Source organism: Danio rerio, chromosome 21 (assembly GCF_049306965.1).
Source record: "Danio rerio strain Tuebingen ecotype United States chromosome 21, GRCz12tu, whole genome shotgun sequence".
Taxonomy (NCBI): domain Eukaryota; kingdom Metazoa; phylum Chordata; class Actinopteri; order Cypriniformes; family Danionidae; genus Danio; species Danio rerio.
Window position 1 is genome coordinate 6573038 of NC_133196.1, and position 19463 is coordinate 6592500.

The 19463-nt window shown below is 35.3% G+C and overlaps 1 protein-coding gene across 3 annotated transcripts; it reads right to left on the reverse strand.

The window, feature by feature from the left end:
• Positions 1-2640: 2640 nt before the first annotated feature.
• On the reverse strand, positions 2641-18977 carry pdcl (phosducin-like). Of its 3 annotated transcripts, none has more exons than XR_012396463.1 (6): positions 18894-18962; positions 14190-14373; positions 7684-7865; positions 6685-6963; positions 3301-5346; positions 2641-3148 (listed from the first exon to the last, which is right to left on the reverse strand). XR_012396463.1 is itself a non-coding variant. In NM_199647.2 (5 exons), exons 2-5 carry the CDS (start codon positions 14362-14364, stop codon positions 5062-5064), a joined length of 921 nt encoding a protein of 306 aa, NP_955941.2. In that variant the 5' UTR covers positions 14365-14373; positions 18894-18977; the 3' UTR covers positions 2641-5061. The 3 variants fall into 3 exon arrangements, 1 of the variants encoding a protein (NP_955941.2); XR_012396462.1 differs by having other exon boundaries at positions 3288-5346; NM_199647.2 differs by having other exon boundaries at positions 2641-5346; positions 18894-18977.
• Positions 18978-19463: the final 486 nt, after the last annotated feature.

The window sequence follows — 19463 nt, forward strand, 5'->3', positions numbered from 1 at the left end:
GGCGACGTGTACATGTGACGTAACCGATGGTTCCCGTTTGACCACGCCTCTTGTATGATATAAAATAAAACACTTCATGGTCAGTCTCCACAGTCGGCTTAGAAGTTGAACGTATTTTTTGTTGAAATGTAGTTTTTAAAAGTATTGTGGTCTTCTACGTTTAGTTTATTGCTGATTTTATAAATAAATAAACGCTCATCAAACTGGCCTACAGCTCAATGCCGCCCTCTCTTGATCTCAGTGTGTAATTGACACATAAACAAAATTGAGCAAGCGGTCCAAGGTTTATTGTCCAAAGTGGAGATTTTTGTAGTCATTCTCCTCAAATTTCTATAAAATTTTGAGGTTTTAATAAAGCATTCGTTACATTTTAAGCACTAATATTTGCTGCATTAGCTTGTCGGATGGTGATCATAACCATACTTTTTGATAAAGCAATTTTGTCATTGCTTACCATACTATTTTACCACAAAATGTTTATTTACAAATGTGCACTTACTGTAAGCTATTAGAGTATTATAAATAATGTTGTGTGATTAGAGCTTTTAATAAAAACAACATTTAAAAAAAATACTTATTTTTAAATTACACATGTATTATCATGCATCATTAAAGACAATTATAGAATCTGTTAAAACTATTTAAAAACCAACTAAAACTTATTAAAAACTGTAGCCTGTAGGTAAATGAATAACTCAAGAGGCCTGTTATCACTACAGTTTAATAATGTTGTAACTTTAAAAAAAATCTATCTTGCTGATTACATTAAAACCTTTAAGTTGCCAGAAAAATGTTATCAAGTTTTCACAACAGGAAAATATTAATAACTACATCAACTTAAAAAAATGCATGCTAACAAATACGTAAATATATATGTCAGTTTAAAATAATATTTAACTTGTAGCAAAGAAATTGGGTTGATAACTTAATTTTCCAAACTAATGGAGTTGTTTAGTATTTTTAAGTCCACACACTGATGTTTTTTATACTGTTTATATAGGACAGTACATGTTTTTGTTTTGTAAAACACTAAAAACTGTGGTTTAAAACAAAACAAAATGTTGTTAAGCGTATTTCTTACACTACAAAAAAAAAAATATTGTGAGCTAAAACAAAACATTTCTTGAGATTTTTTTTGAGAAATGTAATTGTCATATGTTCAATCTAGCCAAAAAGACAATGAATAAATGAATGATTTTCATTCTGAAATAAATATATTTGGGTGTCACGGTGCCTGAGTGGTTAGCACGGTCGCTTCACAGCAAGAAAGTTGCTGGTTTGAGTCCCGGCTGGACCGGTTGGCATTTCTGTAGTGTTTGCATGTTTTTCCCTGTGTTGGTGAGTTTACTCCAGGTGCTGAAGTGTGCTGGATAAATAAAAAACATTAGAAAACATGCCAATAAATAAAACATACAAAAACATAGAAAAAGCACACATATGATGCCAATTTGATAAAATAAACATGAAGTAAAACATTATTTAAATGAGTCACTTTTGTTATAATTATTATTATTATTATCATTAAACAATTATTCTGAAAATAAATTTCCTTCAAAAATAAATATACTGAATTAAGAGTTCACAGATAGAGGAAAAGACAAATGTAAAAAAATGTGCAGCATGGATAAAAAAAAAAAAAAACATTACAAAACATATTTTTTTATATAAAATAAGGGGTGGCACAATGGCTCAGTAGTTAGCACTGTCATCTCACAGAAAAGAATAAAGGCCGCTGGTTCAAGTCTCAGCTGGGCCAGTTGGCGTTTCCGGGTGCTCCGGTTTCCACAGTCCAAATACATGCACTATATGTGGATTAGGTCATCTAAATGGGTCGTAGTGTATGAGTATATGGGTGAATGAGTGTGTATGGGTGTTTCCCAGTATTGGATTGCAGCTGGAAGGGCATCCGCTGTGTAAATTATATGTCAAAATAGTTGGTAGTTCATTCCGCTGTGGCAACCACTGAAAAAGAGACTACTACTAACGTACTAAATAACCTAACATACTAATAACACTTGGTACAGTTGCCTTGAACCGTACCAAAGCGTGATTGTTCCCCTCCCCTCCTTTGACGGCCAGCACTCACGCTGCATTTGGCCTTCAGAACATTGCTCAGCACAGTGGAGATTACTTTAGTTATACTGTTTCAGTGGTTTGGGATGCAGTGACACGCAGTCAAACATTTTGCCGAACAGATCCACCACTTATTCCGCTCATAAATCCTCCTGCTGCAGTTATTAAGAGGTTTGCTGAAGGTGCAGCCAACGTGCACCTTCGTCTTTAATAAACTATGACAGTTCGTGTTCAGTGAAAAGTAAGATAAATATATCCATATGAAACAATCCCTCAAAAGACATGTCTCATCTTCAGTTTCGGGCTCAGGCACGCTTTGCACTCACACTACAAGCATACCACACCAAAGCCCACCTTAACCCGAACTCTTCCAACCGAGCCAGGGTCAGCCAACTGAAATGCGCCTGAGCTTAATTCAGAGCACTCACACTTGTCAAACGAACCGGGAAACGCGGCTGGGCACAGTTCGGATAGCATAGTGCGAGTGCACCCGAAGCCAAAGGAAAATGAATTAATGAATAAAATAAAAATCCCAAAACTGAGAGATAATGCACATATGAGAGCAAGTCAACTCAGAATCATACGCTTTTATTTTTGCATTGGTCTTTGATGGAGACACGTTTACAAAATGTATAAAACTAACAGAGGGCAAAGTGAACTAAAGTGAATGTACTCCGAATGAAAACACACAAGTAAACAAACACAACATCCTAAAGCTACAATAAATAATGAAGCAATAATGCAGGATTCTCCGAAGGGTTTTTTTTTTTCTTGCATAAAGAAGCACTCCTGATTATGGAAGTGTCTTAAATGACTCCCACACACACATACATACATCGAATGATATCTACTGTTTTGGTCCAGTAACTGATGCGTCAGCGGCATTACATTTGTACAGAAATCTCGTGTAAATTAGTGTATCTGACATGTTTCTGCAACCGTAGTTTGGTCACTGTATTGGGTCTGAATCAACTGTGAATGTTTATAAGAATGCCCAGCTATGGAAAAAAAAACACTTTACAATAAGATTCAATTAGTTCAACTAGGGGTGGGCAAACCCTGGAGGGCCGGCGTCCTGCATAGCTTAGCTCCATCTCTAATCAAAAACACCTGAACATGCCAATCAGTGTCTTCAAGATCGCTAGAAATCTATAAGCAGGTGTGTTTGATTACAGTTGGAGCTAAACTGTGCAGACCCTCCGGCCCTACAGGACCGAGTTTGCCCACCCCTGGTTTTTACCATTTCATTTATCATGAACAAACAATGAAAGACACATTTAAGCAACATATTTATTCTTCTTTGTTAATGTTAGGTTATGAAAATAAAGTTATTCATTGATAGTCATGTTAACTCATAGTGCAGAGGTGCCCAAACTCAGTCCTAGAGGGCCGATGTCCTGCATTGTTTAGCTCCAACTTCCTTTAACACACTTGATTAGCTCATTCAGGTGTATTTAACAGGGGTTAAAACTAAAATATGAAGGACACCGGTCCTCCAGGACAGAGTTCGGGCACCCTTGTCCTAGTGCATTCGTCTGAAACTTAATTCCTGGAGGGCCGAAGCTCTGTACAGTTTTGCTCCAACTCTAATCAAACACAGGTGATCCATCTAATGAAGTGTTCATGACTCTTTTGAACACCTTGATTATTTGGATCAGCTGTGTTTGATAGGGTTGGAGCAAAACTGTGCAGAGCTACGGCCCTAAAGGAATCCAGTTAAGTTTGTCAAACTCAGTTCCTGGAGGGTCACAGCTTTGCAGTTTAGTTCCAACCCTAAATAGCTTGTTTGAAATCTACAGGCAAGCGTATTAAAGCAGGTTGAAACAACTGTGCAAGGCTGCAGCCCTCCAGAAACTGAGTTTGACATTCCGGAACTAATCTAAACTAGCATGAATTTAGATTTTCAGTCAAGGAGGGCCGATGTGCTGAATAGTTTAGCTCCAACTTCCTTTACTACACCTGCCTGAAAGTTTCTAGTATACCTAGAAAGAGATGGAATAGCTGGGAATGGAACTAAAATATGCAGGACACCCCTTTTTGGGCACCCCTGTCCTAGTGCATGAACTAATCTAAACTAAAATAAATAAAGATTTAAATAACGCATCAGAAAATGATGAATATTAACTAACAAAACCTTATGGTAAAGTGTGACCGTTTTGATTAAAGTCTTTTTTTTTTGTTTTGTTTAAGTCTAATTTTTCTTTTATTTTGAAATCTACTGACGACATTTCTTTGAAATAACGGTATCATTTAGATTGCTTTACAATAAATAAAAAAATGGTGCAATTGTACATTTTTAATAATTTTCATCGTCATTTTAAAAACAATCCAATACTATTATTTTTTTTAACTTCAGAAGAGTAAAGAAATCAGCATTTGATCAATTAAACCAGGTTTTCAAACAAAATATGTTATTCTGAGCGACAATCTGACCAAAAAAATGCTCAAAATGACGATATTTTTATTTGAAATGTGAAAGAAATGCTGTCAGTAAAATAAAACAGATAATAAAGGGATAGTTTACTCAAAAATTAAATATGATGTCATTATTTACTCAACTCAAAGCTGAGTATCTTTCTTCTGTTAAACACAAAAGAAGATATTTTTTTCTGAGGAAAAACAGAACCATTGACTTCCACAGTATTTGTTTTTTCTTCTACCTTTCTTTTTTCTGTTGAACACTAAAGAAGATCTTTTGAAGAAAGCTCTAAACCTGTAACCATTCACTGCAACAGTATTTGTTTTTCCTACTATGGAGGTCAATGGTTACAGGTTTAGAGCTTTCTTCAAAATATCCTCTTTAGTGTTCAACAGAAGAAAGAAACTCTATTTATAACCACTGAATAAATGTACATTTTTGGCCTTTTACTAAACCTCATCCAATAAATCCAGAGAAACTTTGAATTTGTCAGATGGCCTCTTATTATTATTATTATGCTTTTTGTACAGCGTATGCATGTATGTGTATAGAGATCTGATTGCAAGCATTTAGTCTATATCAAGGTCGCTGTCTGAATCGTCGGGGTGTGTGACCGCGGCGTTGCGAATGGAGGAGTGTGTGTTGGGCTGTGCGTATTTCTCTGGCAGAAGGCCATATTCCTGCAGAAGCGCTTCCACGTCTGTGGCGTAGAAATCGTCTCCGAGCTGATCAGACACACGCACCAGATTTCCCACCAGATCTCCACCACGGTAAAGCAGAAGTGCGGGTAAAGCTGAACTGCGGAAGAGAGCGCTCGTGCCCACAGCCGAGCCGCGCACCCGGCAAAACTTCACCTGCAGGAGAACACACAGATATTAAAAACACTATAGAGTTAAACTAGAGCGGGTTTCCTCTAAGCCGAATGTCAGATTCACAGACTTTTCCATGACTTCATCAAAAGCTGATGATGACCGATCTCCCCCTTCCCGCACCCCCCCACCCAAAAAGGCCATTGTCTCATTCACTTCCACACATTTTTAGTCATAAAACAGCTTGTTTTGCTGCTTAATGTTAAAATAAACTGTATTATTAATAAACTGCTTGACATAAACGGCATTTTTCTTATATTATTTTAACGTGTTGTCAGAATCATGCTGAATGTTTGAAGTACAAGTAGTTAAAGTCTTGTTTTGCTACTTTAAATTGAATTCATATTTTCCTAATTGTAAAGAAGTAACCTCTGTGTGGTTTGTACTTTACTTTTTATCTGTTTATATGTATTGTAATTGCTTTGTTGCTATTGAAAAAACCCCCACAAAAAATAAGTATATTACAAATAAGTAGTTTGATTATGACTAGGCCCACACGGAATCTGTGCGGGCAGAATTCCAAAGATTTTTTAGCCCTTTGTTGATTGTTTATTTACTTGTGTAAATGTGTATACGTACATTTTATTCAGGTTTTAAATGCATTTCAGTAATATTATTGACTAATATGAAAATATTTATATGATTTATTTACAATATAGCTTGTAAAGTATTATTTTCTGTCTTTTAGTAGATATATTATAAGAGAGACTTGCTTTGTTTACCAAATAAAGTGGATCTAATTGGATTTGCATTGTGAACATTAAATACAAGTTAAAAAGCTATTAATTTTTATTTCCTATATTAAGGTTTTAGTTATGATACTCCCAAAATAATTCCACATAAATCCACAGATTTTTTACTAAATTCTAAGCAGAAATAGCAAAAATGTCTGCAGATTCCGTCTGGCCCTAGTTATGACAGACTTTCCGCTTGTTACGTTGTGATGTATGGAATACTGTTTCCGGGTCCAAGCCGCTACTAATTTGAATAGGACTAAAAAGTGGCCCTGAACCAATATTTTCTCTATCACACTTTAAAGTGAAATGTATATAAAATCATGCTGTACACAACAGTCTCTGGACTTGCTGCATTACAAATACCAAAATTGTAACAATTAAAAATCATCAAATGAATCACTTTCTGGCCATCAGATATTAGGCATGGACATCTACATTGCGATCATGACTTTTGAAAGTATTACAGCGCTTTGTAAATGTTTAAAATAAAACAAGAAAATGTCAATTTGCAACAAAAAAAGTTGTATTTTAGTTTCATGGGACCTTTGGAAAGTCTGAACTGAAGACATGTCTTTATGAGTTTTACCATCGGGTACTGCAGCGCCAGACAGAGCAGGCTGCCGTCCATGGCCTGGCAGGCGGGCACCTCAGGCTCATAGATGTGGACCAGCACCAGCGTGCTCTTTCCCTCCTCGTCGACGGCACGCAGAAACTCCTCTCCCGAAGAGATGTCCATCACCTTCTCAAATCGCCTGCCTCCACACAGCTGCCGCCGCATCTGCTCCATCCGCTGCAGACGATACTGCTGGAGGAACGCTTCATCATCGTCATCCTCCTCCTCTTCCTCATCCACGCGCAGGTTTAGCTGGAGATGTAGGAGAATTACATTTTTTGGATTTTATATGTGAGGAAATATTCAGGGTTAAAGGGATAGTTCACCCAAAAAACTCAAATGATTTATTATTTACTTTAATTGTTCCGTAACTTTATGAGATCTTTTTCCTGTTAAACACAAAAGACGATATTTAAAAAAAATGTTAGAAACCTGTAACCATTGACTTCCATAGTACGACAAACTAACAACATGCAAGTCAATGGTTACAGGTTTTTAGAATTTTTCAAAATAACTGATTTTGAGTTCAACAAAAAAAAGAAAAAAGAAAACAGGTTTGTGGAGCTTGAGTAAATGAGAGGGTTTGTAGTTTTTAATGAACTATCCTAAACTAAACTAAACCCTCAGAAATTGTGTTACTTTAATGCAAACTGCATTACACTAAACTAATATATTTATGGGAGTATTTAATTTTTCTGATTATCAAAATAAAAAAACAAATAATTCAATAATAATTAAAATATTATATCTATCTATCTATCCATCAGTCCTTCCGTCTGTCCATTTGTCAATCTATCTATCTATCTATCTATCTATCTATCTATCTATCTATCTATCTATCTATCTATCTATCTATCTATCTATCTATCTATCTATCTATCTATCTATCTATCTATCTATCTATCTATCTATCTATCTATCTAATACACACAGTAAAAAGTCATATTGTAAGAGTTTGAGATTGTTTCTCACTTTGCCTGTGAGTTTATCCTGCAGCTCCTTCTGTTTCTGCTTGTCGGCTTCTTCCTCCAGATGGGATTTGCAGGTCATGCTGAGTTTCTTGATCAGTTTCTCCATCTCTTTCTGCTGCTCGATGCGCTGCTCGTTCTCCAGCTGCTTGTATTTGCGCCAGTCATTGATCACTCCCTTCGGCCCTGTGGGGAAAGTAATCAGATGTAGCGCTCAGCAGAGTTACTGTTTACACCTGCTATCATTTAAGTTACTGTAATATAATTCAATGAAAATAGCAATGTAAGGGATCACTCTTCATTTTTAGTATTTGTGAGCTTGTTTATGCAACTTTTTTCGAACCTCATGATTCAGTTTTCTATAGGAGAAATGACTAGGAATAATAAACGGCTAAAAACAGGGAAAACTACTCAGTGTTTCCCCTACCACTATATTCGGTGGCACTCCGTCCTCCCAACGGATCCCAACTTCTTTTAATAAATTAGCCAAATAGGCGTATGTAATATCTTATTTACACAGAGGCATGTGATTTCTGTCTCTACATGGTTGCGCGATTACAAATGTCTGCTCTCTGAATAGCGCACGGTGGAGTTCTACACAGCCACTCTCTGCTGTATGGGAATGAGAGCGCGCGCGCCACACCTGACAGGACCCAAGATGCCTGTGCCCTCCCATATATTATCCATAGCCTACAAGCAGCCACAACGGAGGTAAATGATGTGTGGGAGTGTAATTTGCTCGCGTCACAGCAGCTAAATGTAAATACAGCTATTGTATATTGCACTGTTTTGAGCTGATGCTACCTAGCATCTCATCCAACCTTTTGACCGCTCCTGGAAGCTCCGCAAGTCTCCCGCAAAGTTCTACCGTCCCTGTGATTCCCAATAATGAGTTTAAATACTCAGAAATCATAGGGCCAGGGGTAAATAAACAAGAAAACAGATCGCGAGAAGGACAGTGATGGACTAAGCTTTACATTTGTTAGGTTGAATAAATAGAGCAGTAAAGATATCACGAGTGCAAATCCTCTCTCCCTCATTGAGAGATCTGCTGTCAATAGTTGTAGACGAGCAAAATATCATTTAATCGGTAACACTTCATAATAAGGTTTTATTAATTAACGTTGATGTTAGTTATTGTACTTACTAAGATGAACAATTAACTAATGCTAACGAGAATGACTTTGGATTTTAATAATGCATTACAGGGCTCAAAATCAACTTTTTTATTTGGTAGCACCAGTGCTCTCAACTTCAAATATTTAGGAGCACCAAAAAATTTTTAGGAGCACCAGAAAAAATTTAGGAGCACCCACCAAAAATGAATGAGCACCGCTGCAAATTGTTTTTAAAGGATTTATTGTATTTTAAAACAACATTAATAGGACTGACAAAAACCAGAAACAACTATCTAACTAATGCTGCGATTTGTGTGCATTAATTCCAAAATGAATGTCTAATAATTAGGCCATAGAATATTAATGATGATAAAAAATGACAATAATAGTAATGAATTCCATTTCTCATTATGATACTGCCTTGAATGTGCATGAATGTAGGTTATCTGCTATTAAAAGTCTGTTCCTTTATGAAAAATAATTGTATAGTTTGCATCAAACAAAAATGAAGCATTGCAGTAAGAAATATTTGGCTGATTCCAGCGTTATGGACGTGACATTTGCAGTAAAAAAATGAAACGTATATTCTCAGAGAAGGTATGTGTTAACAGTATATTGAAATATATGTTTATATTTTTCTTACCCCTTAACCATGGAGTTCAGGCATCAAAAAAATATCAGTCTATGCAGGTGTTTTATATTTAAAATGACGGCAAAATGAATGCGTTACGGACGTGACAAAAAAAAGACATGAGTTTTGTGAGTTGACATACTTTGTGAAAATTCTGTGAATGAAAATGCAGAAGCCAAAAAAATATATAACAGTCAAAAGGATAAGGGTTGGCTCTGCATGGGACATATATAATTAATTTTATTTAGTTTTTCATTTTTGCATTAATGAGGAAAAACTATCGTTACGGACGTGACTTGTCTTCGTTACGGACGTGACTGCTCTGAAATTGACAGTTGACACATTATGAAAATCAGATAAATGCTTTCAAAACTTGACCAAAGACCTATTTGTGGATATCTGTTGGGTGTGTAAACCAATAAACTTTAACCTCTGAGACATCTGAATGGTAATGTTGCACAATTAATCAAACTTAAATAGATATCACCTTGTTATTTAATTCTTATTATGGCATGTGTGTTGTTAAAGGTTAACGCACGTTCGAATGTTCAAAACTCAATTCGGTAACAATGTTGCATGCTAACATGGTGCTTTTATACTCTGAATAATATAGAATTGATAATAAACATAATCAGCTATAATGGGCCTATGTTTAGCAGGCTCCTAAAGTTAGTGTTTCCAGACAAACTTGAATTAAATCATTGCCCGACTGTTGCGCAAGACCGTGTCTACGTGGAGAATATTTAAAATCTAGTTTTGTCACAGATATGGCAATATTATATTTGACAAAGTTTATTTTAGTTTTTTTCTAGTTAATGTGTTAGTTGATGGAATAAATAATTTAATTTCTCCACTCGCGCTTGCTTTCTTTTTCTCGTCGGCAGTCACTTCAGGACAGGTTGCAAAAAGTTCATACGCACCAGGGTGAGAGAGAAAACTTTAAAACTTAAGAAAGGTTTTGTGTAGGCTATGTTAAACAAGCATAGAAAAATAGTCATTGGTTGTAGGCATGTACGATGGATGACTATAATGTTTATATTTTTAGGCTATAGTTTATAACCGATTGTGTAAAATATTGAATTAAATATTTACAGCTGCAGGTCCTATCGATTTTCTAACAAATTTAATACTCATATAATGTAGTTAAAGCTTAGATCAATATCAAGATTTTATTCTTATTTTATTCTTATTCTTATTAAAATAATTTTAATAAGCACTCAAGCGCATTTGCCGGGTGCTGGAAATCTTTGAAAATGTTTCAATTTTAAATGTAGGCTATAGCCAATTTTCAAGCTTTGAAAGTGCTTAGATTTTGGATAAAGGGCTTGGAAAATGAATTGTGTCGCTTTGATAATTTATCTTTATAAATAGTTATTTAATTAATGAAATAAAAAACATATTTATGCTCTGCATGAAATGAAAACTCCGCTGTGGCCTGACCCGCGGCGTGCGCATTTTGAGCAGTGGGAAAAGACCAAATGCATGGAGGTTATTGATTATGCGCTTTGCGCGCCTCGCGTTTTGTCATTGCGCGCTTTGTGCGCTCCAAAAGAAAAGCATGTTACCTCAGTGGCGTCTTTCATTCTTCAATCAAACGAAAGCAGAGGCGGGGTTTCCTTGGAGGTGACAGCAGTGTCAAGATGACTACGGCGAACTTTTTAATGACGGAGAGACTTGTGGTCGCTGTTTTAAGTCATCCAAAGTTGTATGACTTTACAAATCTTGAATTTCATAATGTTATTTAAAAAATTTAATTATGTAAACATTGACAGCAACACTCGCGCACAATAGACCAGCTGATTCAGTTGTTATCTATAGTGACATTCAAAAGAGCACCGTGCTCCTTTTCTTTTTGTCAACATAAAATGCATTGCGGAGCGCCTGTCTCTGGAATGAAGAAGCGCGTTCGTTGTGATCGGCTTTTATGAGCAACACATATTTGTTAACTCGCATGACAGTAACACGTGCAAACACACGTGCTTACAGATATTTTTTTGCCAAAAAAGCAAAATGAAAGAAGGATATTCTGGCCAGTTTGACACAGGAGTTGACGAACCAGCGCTGATCCTGGTCGTCTGTGCTGCCTGGAGCCGCGTCATAAACTCAACTAGGCATATTCATGATTTAGTGCAGACTACTATCAACAAACCACCCTTTTTTCCATTTGGAAAATAACAGTTATTAATAGTTCTTATATACATTTTAAATAGCCTAATCTACAAATCAAACAAAGACAAATATTTTATAACTTCGCACCAAACTGATGCTTTCATTTTACAGCTTATAAAAACATGTATGCAAATTAATGCAGTATCACATGTAAATAACAAAATTGTTATATGCTTAGCCTATACTTTACAAAATGTATAGGTTCAAAGCCTTATGGTTCATTGTCATTATCTTTCACTATAGGCAGTGCGTGCGCACATGAACCGCAAGTAAGACGGAGGAAATAGGTTAAGTCATTATGGCCAATTATGGCAATATGTAAAATGTTGTTTTCTTATTAAACATTTATTTCTGAAATGTTACTAAAGTGGTTTATAGTTAAATGAAATGTTCAGTTCTTGATATAACATATGGATGTTATGTAATGTAAGTCAGTAATTGTAATGCAGCATCATAATGAACAAATATGCGCTAGTCATTGGCTTATATTAAAAGGAGTTCAAAAATGGTCACGTCCGTAACGCAAAATTGTGGTTGTTTAGAGCAAAGACCTGAGATGAGTTGGCGATCATAATTAGTATAAACATATATTGGCTTTGTATACAAAGTTTCATTTTATTTGTTATAATATTTATTCCACAATATAAACTTTTTCATTAAATCGTTACGGACGTGACCGAAGCTGCGTGATGTCTTAAATATGTAGCTCATAAATCAAAAGGGCAATAATGTTATGAAAAAGTAAGGATAATTATTTATACTACAGACTCCAATCCTTCTGCAGAATGATTACTGTTAACATAAAGCATGGAAAAGGTGAGTCTTTAACCCCTTTTTTGAAAGCACGAAAAGTGGTTGGATGATAATGAAAATTAGCATTGGCACAATCCTCATATTTCATGGATAAACAAAACAATTTCCTTAAAAATTCAACAAGAGCACATCATAACAATAAAATATAGACCTTAATAAGCAAATTGAAATAGGTTTTGTTATTTTGGTCAAAAGTTTATTTTTTCATGATAAGGTTGACATTTTCATGGAATTGCTCATTTATTTTGTACTGCGGTTTTTATATGCATGTCAATTTAATAAATAATATTTCTGCTACAAAACAAACAAAAGATTATAATAAATCATTCAATTCAATAATGAAAGCTGCAAAGCAGTTATCAGTAAATAAATAAAAAAATAATATACACCTCAAAAAAGAATAGACAAAAGAAAGTAAGTAAAGTCTCACTTCTATCACTCTTTAAAAGTTTTGGTTTCGGTTTGTGTCAATTTAAATGTTCAGTCTGAGCTGATCTTCATTTTTCTGTGTTAGTGGAAAAGCTGGCGAGTCAGCCGACCCAATTTATGAGCAGGCAGAGCAGGATTCTTGCGCTAACCATCGGCGCAATACCGGTCTTTGTTATGAGCCGCAGTTTCAGTGTGAACTTAGTAAAGGCGAGCTTCTTTGGCGATGATATGTACAGTATTAGATTTGACTTTTAGCGGACAGTTGCGCTGAACACGCAGTGAATGCAGCGCATGGAGATTCGGGCACCTTCTCCAAGAAGCGCGTACTCGATTGATCTCAGCTGGCGGATCATTATTCACCACGTGACGTGTCATGATCGCTTTCATCTGCGCCTCAACTTTAGGTGGGGTTTGCAAATCTGTGTGCTTTAAGTTTTTACTCTTCAGCCGTTTGCATTTCCTGTGGTCATAAAAGCTCCTTCCCTGTCACCTGACAGCGGAATACCTTGAGTGAATGACAGCTAATACGAACCAATATAGCGGCAGGGAAGAGCGATTCAGCACGTTTTTACAAAAAATCAAAACAGGTCGCACTACAACCATTATCTGCAGTCGCACTAATGCGGCCAAATATATTATAAGGTCGCATAGATAAATTTTCGGGCGCATATGCGACCAAAATAGTCGCAATTGAGCCCTGCATTAGTAAATGTTGAACTATGATTAAGAAATGTGCTGTACAAGTATTGTTCATTATTAGTAGGGATGGGTGGTATGAAGGTATATATCGTTACCACGGTATGAAATGTGTACCGTAAAAGTGCAAGAAAAAAGATGCTTCATATATAAAAATTTTTTGCTTTAAATTTCCTTAAAGTATTTACATATTTATATTTTCATATTTAAGTTTTCTTTTCCTGCTACTTACTTGGGATATATTTGATATCTGTGAGAAGATGTTACTTGAGAAATGTTTATAATATTAAGGTCCACATAAAAGTGTGAAATGTGACATATATAGCCTTTGTTGTTGATCTAACGTCATATTTTGTTTACTATATCAATAAGGTTAAAAATTTAATCGTAAATAATCAAATAAGACAAAGTCCTTTTCTTGTCTAAAATATTAAAGCATATTTATTATATGAAACCCTTTTGTACATTTTCTGGAATAATTATCTTTATAAAAAACTATATCACAAAAGATATTGTTACTGTGAAATAAAATTGATGTCTTACCGCTTAGCCATAATTTTAAGTTCATTTTATTAAATAAATAAATGAACATTAACTAATGAAACTTTAATGTAAAGTCTGACCAAAACTTTGATGTATCATGTTTATTCGTACCAGTGTTGACCGAACTGCCATCTGCGCTGTAGTCGAGCTCCACGTCCAGCACCTCCTGGTCACGGATGGTTTTGTGTGCGTTCTCGTCTTCCTCATGGTCGCTCTCTTCATCTTCACTGCTGCTGTAGTAATACTGCAGCTTCTCCCCTAGAATCTTATCATCCAGCGTCGTCATGATGCCACCCTGAGACACATTTTGGAGGGATAGTGATAGTACAATTTATACAAATTCATATTTTTATGAGTTTCATAAATCAAAACAAGCGTTTTTTTAGTTACACAGACCGCAAAACATGTAACTGGTTACTAGGGCTGGGCGATTTATCAAAAAGAAATCGAAATCGATATTCAGAACCTATAATAGATCTCATTTTTCCAAATCGATATTTTTCAATTACTTTTCCCACCACGTGTGGAGTCACGTGATCCCGCTCTGTTAAAGGCTGAGGCTAATTTTTACATCTGCGGCCACTTTGCACCCGCATCTGATCTCTGGTCAAGTATGGACCCATTCTTGAGCCTTACTTTGCACTACGCTGACGATGATTGGAAGCTGCACCAGAGATGCACAGAAATGACTAAAAATGACTAAAAGATGCCTTGAGGTGGCATATTTTCCATTACATTAATGTTATTATTTACATAAAAGTATTTGTTTACAGAAGATGCAAGAAATGCACTGTTAATGTTATACAGGAGTTATACTATTTAGAAGAGATACTGCTTAATTTCAACTTTAATTATGAAAAACACTGAAAATTATTTATTTTGCTTCCAAAAGTGCTAGTTATTTATTTTCAAATTTTTAATAAGAAAAGTTTGTTTTAGATAATGTCTGTTTTAATTTCAGTTGTTCAGCATTGATGTTAAATATTCATAAAAAAGTAGATAGTGTGTGTTTTCTTAAATTATTTTAAAATCCAGTAATGCACCCTTCATTCAGAAATCTCTCACTTGTAAAATGCAAGCCTAATTACTGTACAAGACTTAACAGCGAACTAAATTTAATAAAATGTATATATTTTTCTATTTCCGCATTTTAAATTAACTGCAATTGAAATAAAATATTGAATTAATCGAGATTTGGATTTAAGGCCAAATCGCCTATCCCTACTGGTCACCATTAGTAATTTAGGGGTGTCAAAATGAATAGTTTCTTCGGTGCACTGCGATGCAGACGCGGACAATTTGATATCGGTTCAGTAATAATCATAACCGGTTATTACTGACGTCATTTACCTCATATGCGCTCTGTCACGAGGGAGGCGATCGCGAGTATTTACAGCGCTCTAACTACTTAAAACTCATAAACTGTGCACAATTTCACTGTGTGTGTTTGCTGGATCAGTCTTTCAATGACATATACAACAATAGCCCCTATTTCACTGAGATTGAGAGAATGAAAGTAGCTTACTCCATTTCTCTCTCTCTCTTTCTCTCACACACACAGTGGCCCATTTGACCTGCTGGCGTGGCTTTTTCTTCTCTTCTCGACTGTTTTACAGCGTTACTTCTGGATACAGAAACGAGCGCGTGTCTGCAGAGTTTTCTCCACCGTGTCCATCATACATCAGCTGTGAGATCGCCACTGCCGCCTGCCGCTTATCAGTGTCACTCATCTGTGAAGAGCGCAGTGCGCAAGAGCCAATCGCAACCGTTTTTGTTGAGGGTGTGACCAATCAAAGGGGTGTAAGAAAACTAGACAGGGGATCAGAAATTGAGCTGGATATTTATATTTGTTTATATTATTTGCTAAATGCTCGTTTTGTTTAAAGTTACAGTTTATATATCTGACTGTTTGTATTAAATGACAAAATTGTATTACAAATAGTATGTAAATATAAATATATTCATACATTTTAATACAAGAAATGCTCCTGTGAAGAAAATATAAAACTGTGTATGGAAAGCACCGTCAATGCACCGTGATGCACCGAAATATCGAATTGAACCGAATCGATGGCATGATAATCGTAACCGAACCGAACCGTGAGACTAGTGTAGGTTCACAGCTCTATAGTAATTCCTTTTATTTCTTTTCATTTATAATCACTGAAATTTGCATTGCACGCTAATATATGATATAATGTATGATGATAATTTATTTGCCTACTTAATGAAGCTAAATAATAAAAAAAGTCTTCTTGAAAATATTATTTACTAATGCATTATGTAAAAAAATGGAAAAACTGTACAAAAGCACGCACATCTCTCTTAATTGGGTGCTCAGCCAAAACCGCAAAAAGTGCAAATTAAAAGTAAATCAAAGGCGGCAACACCCAGGCTCCAAAAATATTCAAAATATATTAAAATTTATAATACAAAAATACAATTTATTAAATGAAAAAGGCTGACACAGAGCGTGTAACGTTTCGAGCCACCCGGCTCTTCATCATTCTTAGATATCCAAGCTATAGACTATATGTGAATGTGTATACATGTATTCATGTGTATACATATATATGTATATATGAACGATTGTATATGTATACATATGCATGTATGTATATGTTGGCATATATGCGAGAGGAGATCGTGTAAAAAAGGAGCACCTGATTGTGATGAACATTGTCTGATGAAGAGCCGGGTGGCTCGAAACGTTACACGCTCTGTGTCAGCCTTTTTAATTTAATAAATTTGTATTTTTGGAGCCTTGGTGTTGCCGCCTTTGATTTACATCTAATGCATTATGTAAACAGCAAACAATTGCATTTATCCACAGTCTTTATTTATATAGTTTAATACTTATAAGAAAATGCATGCATTAAAAAAATTATAAATAAACAAATAAGCAATATGTAATGAGGAAACAAATAACCAATAGATTTGTTCTACTTGATTAAATCATAACCTACCCTCACCCTTACTGTATATAAACAACTATACATTTATATATAAACAATAACTGATCCAACTAAAATTCACTATAATTCAAAATATTTAAAACTTGCTGATGAATGGAAAAAAACCATAGTGGTTTGGAAGAAAGTGGCAAACTATACAGATTTTAAAAGATGCTTTCACCCACGAGGGGCATGGGCGGGACTGTGACTTGCACCTTGCATGGCTGCTGGTGATGGACCAGTTGGCTGCCCGCACTCATCTGATTGTTTCCATTTCCCCTGTTCCCATCCCCTGTGTCAATATAGGGCTATTTTTCTCCCTTTTCTCACTTTGCCCTAATCAAAGGCAAGCTGAGGGGGTGTTTTTTTGCCTAACTGTCCAGATGTATCTTACTTCGTTTCTGAATGCGACCTCCTGTGACCTGTCTCCCCTGAAAATTGTGATGTTTGTGTATGGTCAGGGGGGTTCAATTTCACTATACTAAAAGTGAATGTGACAAATAAAGGCCTGATTTGATTTGAAATGACAACTAACAAGTATTTTTGGGCTCTATACTGAGATCCTTAAAAATCTTTAACATCTTTTAATAATAATTCTTCTAAGCATGACAACACACCCTAACATATGGAAGAAAATAATTATAACAGTACATATTTTACTTTATTTTAATATAATATCACTAAAATTATACCCAGGTAGTGGGTAAAAAAAGTAATCCTTTATTTAATAAAAAGAAATCGTAAAGTACTAATGTGTGTATTAGGGCTGGGCCGATAAACAATATTATATCGAATCGCAATAAAATGTATGTCAATAACAATGATAAGCTCTGGACTTTTTAAATGTATATTGATCTAAGAGCCAATCACACAGCAGAAATGTGCAACAATGAGAATCTAAAAGTGTGTTGATATCAGAGATTTTTTGGCCACTAAAAATGTATCGACTGAAAATAGGTTGTGCCATTTAATGGACCAAATGATTTTTGTGGCTTCTGTCATTGTTGGGATACTCTATTAAATCTGGAGGCATTAATAACTTATATCGAAATATATATCGTTAAAGTTCAATATGGAAAATTATTATGGAGATTGCATTTTTGCCATATGGCCCAGCCCTAGTGTTAATTAATACTAGTATTGTTTTTGGATTGATTCATATTATATTTGTATTTACCATTGCTCCTCCCATCCTTTTAGTCTTATTTTTATAATCTGGATCATTTAAACATCCACAAAACTACACAAATCATACACTAACACATCTTTTTTTTGCTACCCACAATGTGTTGGTTGTTCCCTCATGAAACGCAAATCTAGTTCAAAACACCTCATGAGGAAATAGACTGGGGCAGCTGAGAAATCCTATTAGCCCTTACTCCCACTGGAGCTGATCTCTACGAGTAATAGCTAAAAAAAAATGGATGTTACAAATTCTATTTTGAGCATATAACACTTCATAGTGGATACATACAATTTTATATTGTATATTTTAAGAAATACTTATAGATTTAACCCGACATAAAAGTAAACAGATACTAGCTAACCTGTCAAACCCTACATGCTATCGTGCTATATGCATCATATACTGTTAAAAATGTACTATAATGCCTAAATGAAGATAATGTAGTGTTCATTTGTATAATCTGATCCGTAAAACCGACATCAAATAAAATAAATAGGAGATTAGCGAAGTGAGATTGTTAGCATGCTAACGTTATTTTATAATGCTAGCACACTAGCTTCTCGGTTAACGCAGAAAAACACGTCACCCCTAACAAAACATGATATATTCATTATAAATAAGTAATATTTATTTATTTTAAAGTATTTATAATATGGTGATCCGCGTGAATCTTACCTATACAGGACTCCTTTGTCGCCGTTAATCCCTCAAACAGTCACTTCAGATTCTACAGCACAATAACGCGGTCTGGCCAATCATGGTGACGAATAGATGACTGACAGGATTATACACCAATGAGAGCTCGAAACGATTGACAGAAGGCGTTTCAAATTTTTTTCAACACATCAAACGCGGAAAGGGTCGTGCATAGAGTTTATTATCTGCATTTTACAGTTCTAACGCAAAATTATAACTTATAATTAATATATGTACTGTAATTCAATGCAATTAATTTAATTTAACAGATACCATTAACAGTGTCACATCCTAATGTTACAGAAATTAAAGGACAGGATGTAGCATGCAGCATGAAGCCACGTTAAACAACATTTTTTCCTTATTTTGGACAGTTAAACATAGTGTTTGGGACATTTTATATGCTGCAAAATAGTTGCAGGATGACACTGTATGTCTGTAACAAAATATAAAACATTCAAAGTATTTTAAATAGCCACTTAAGAGCTAAAATGTGCTGTCCATGTATGTGGCCACTAAGCTCCAGGAGGTTAAATGCAACCAAGAGCC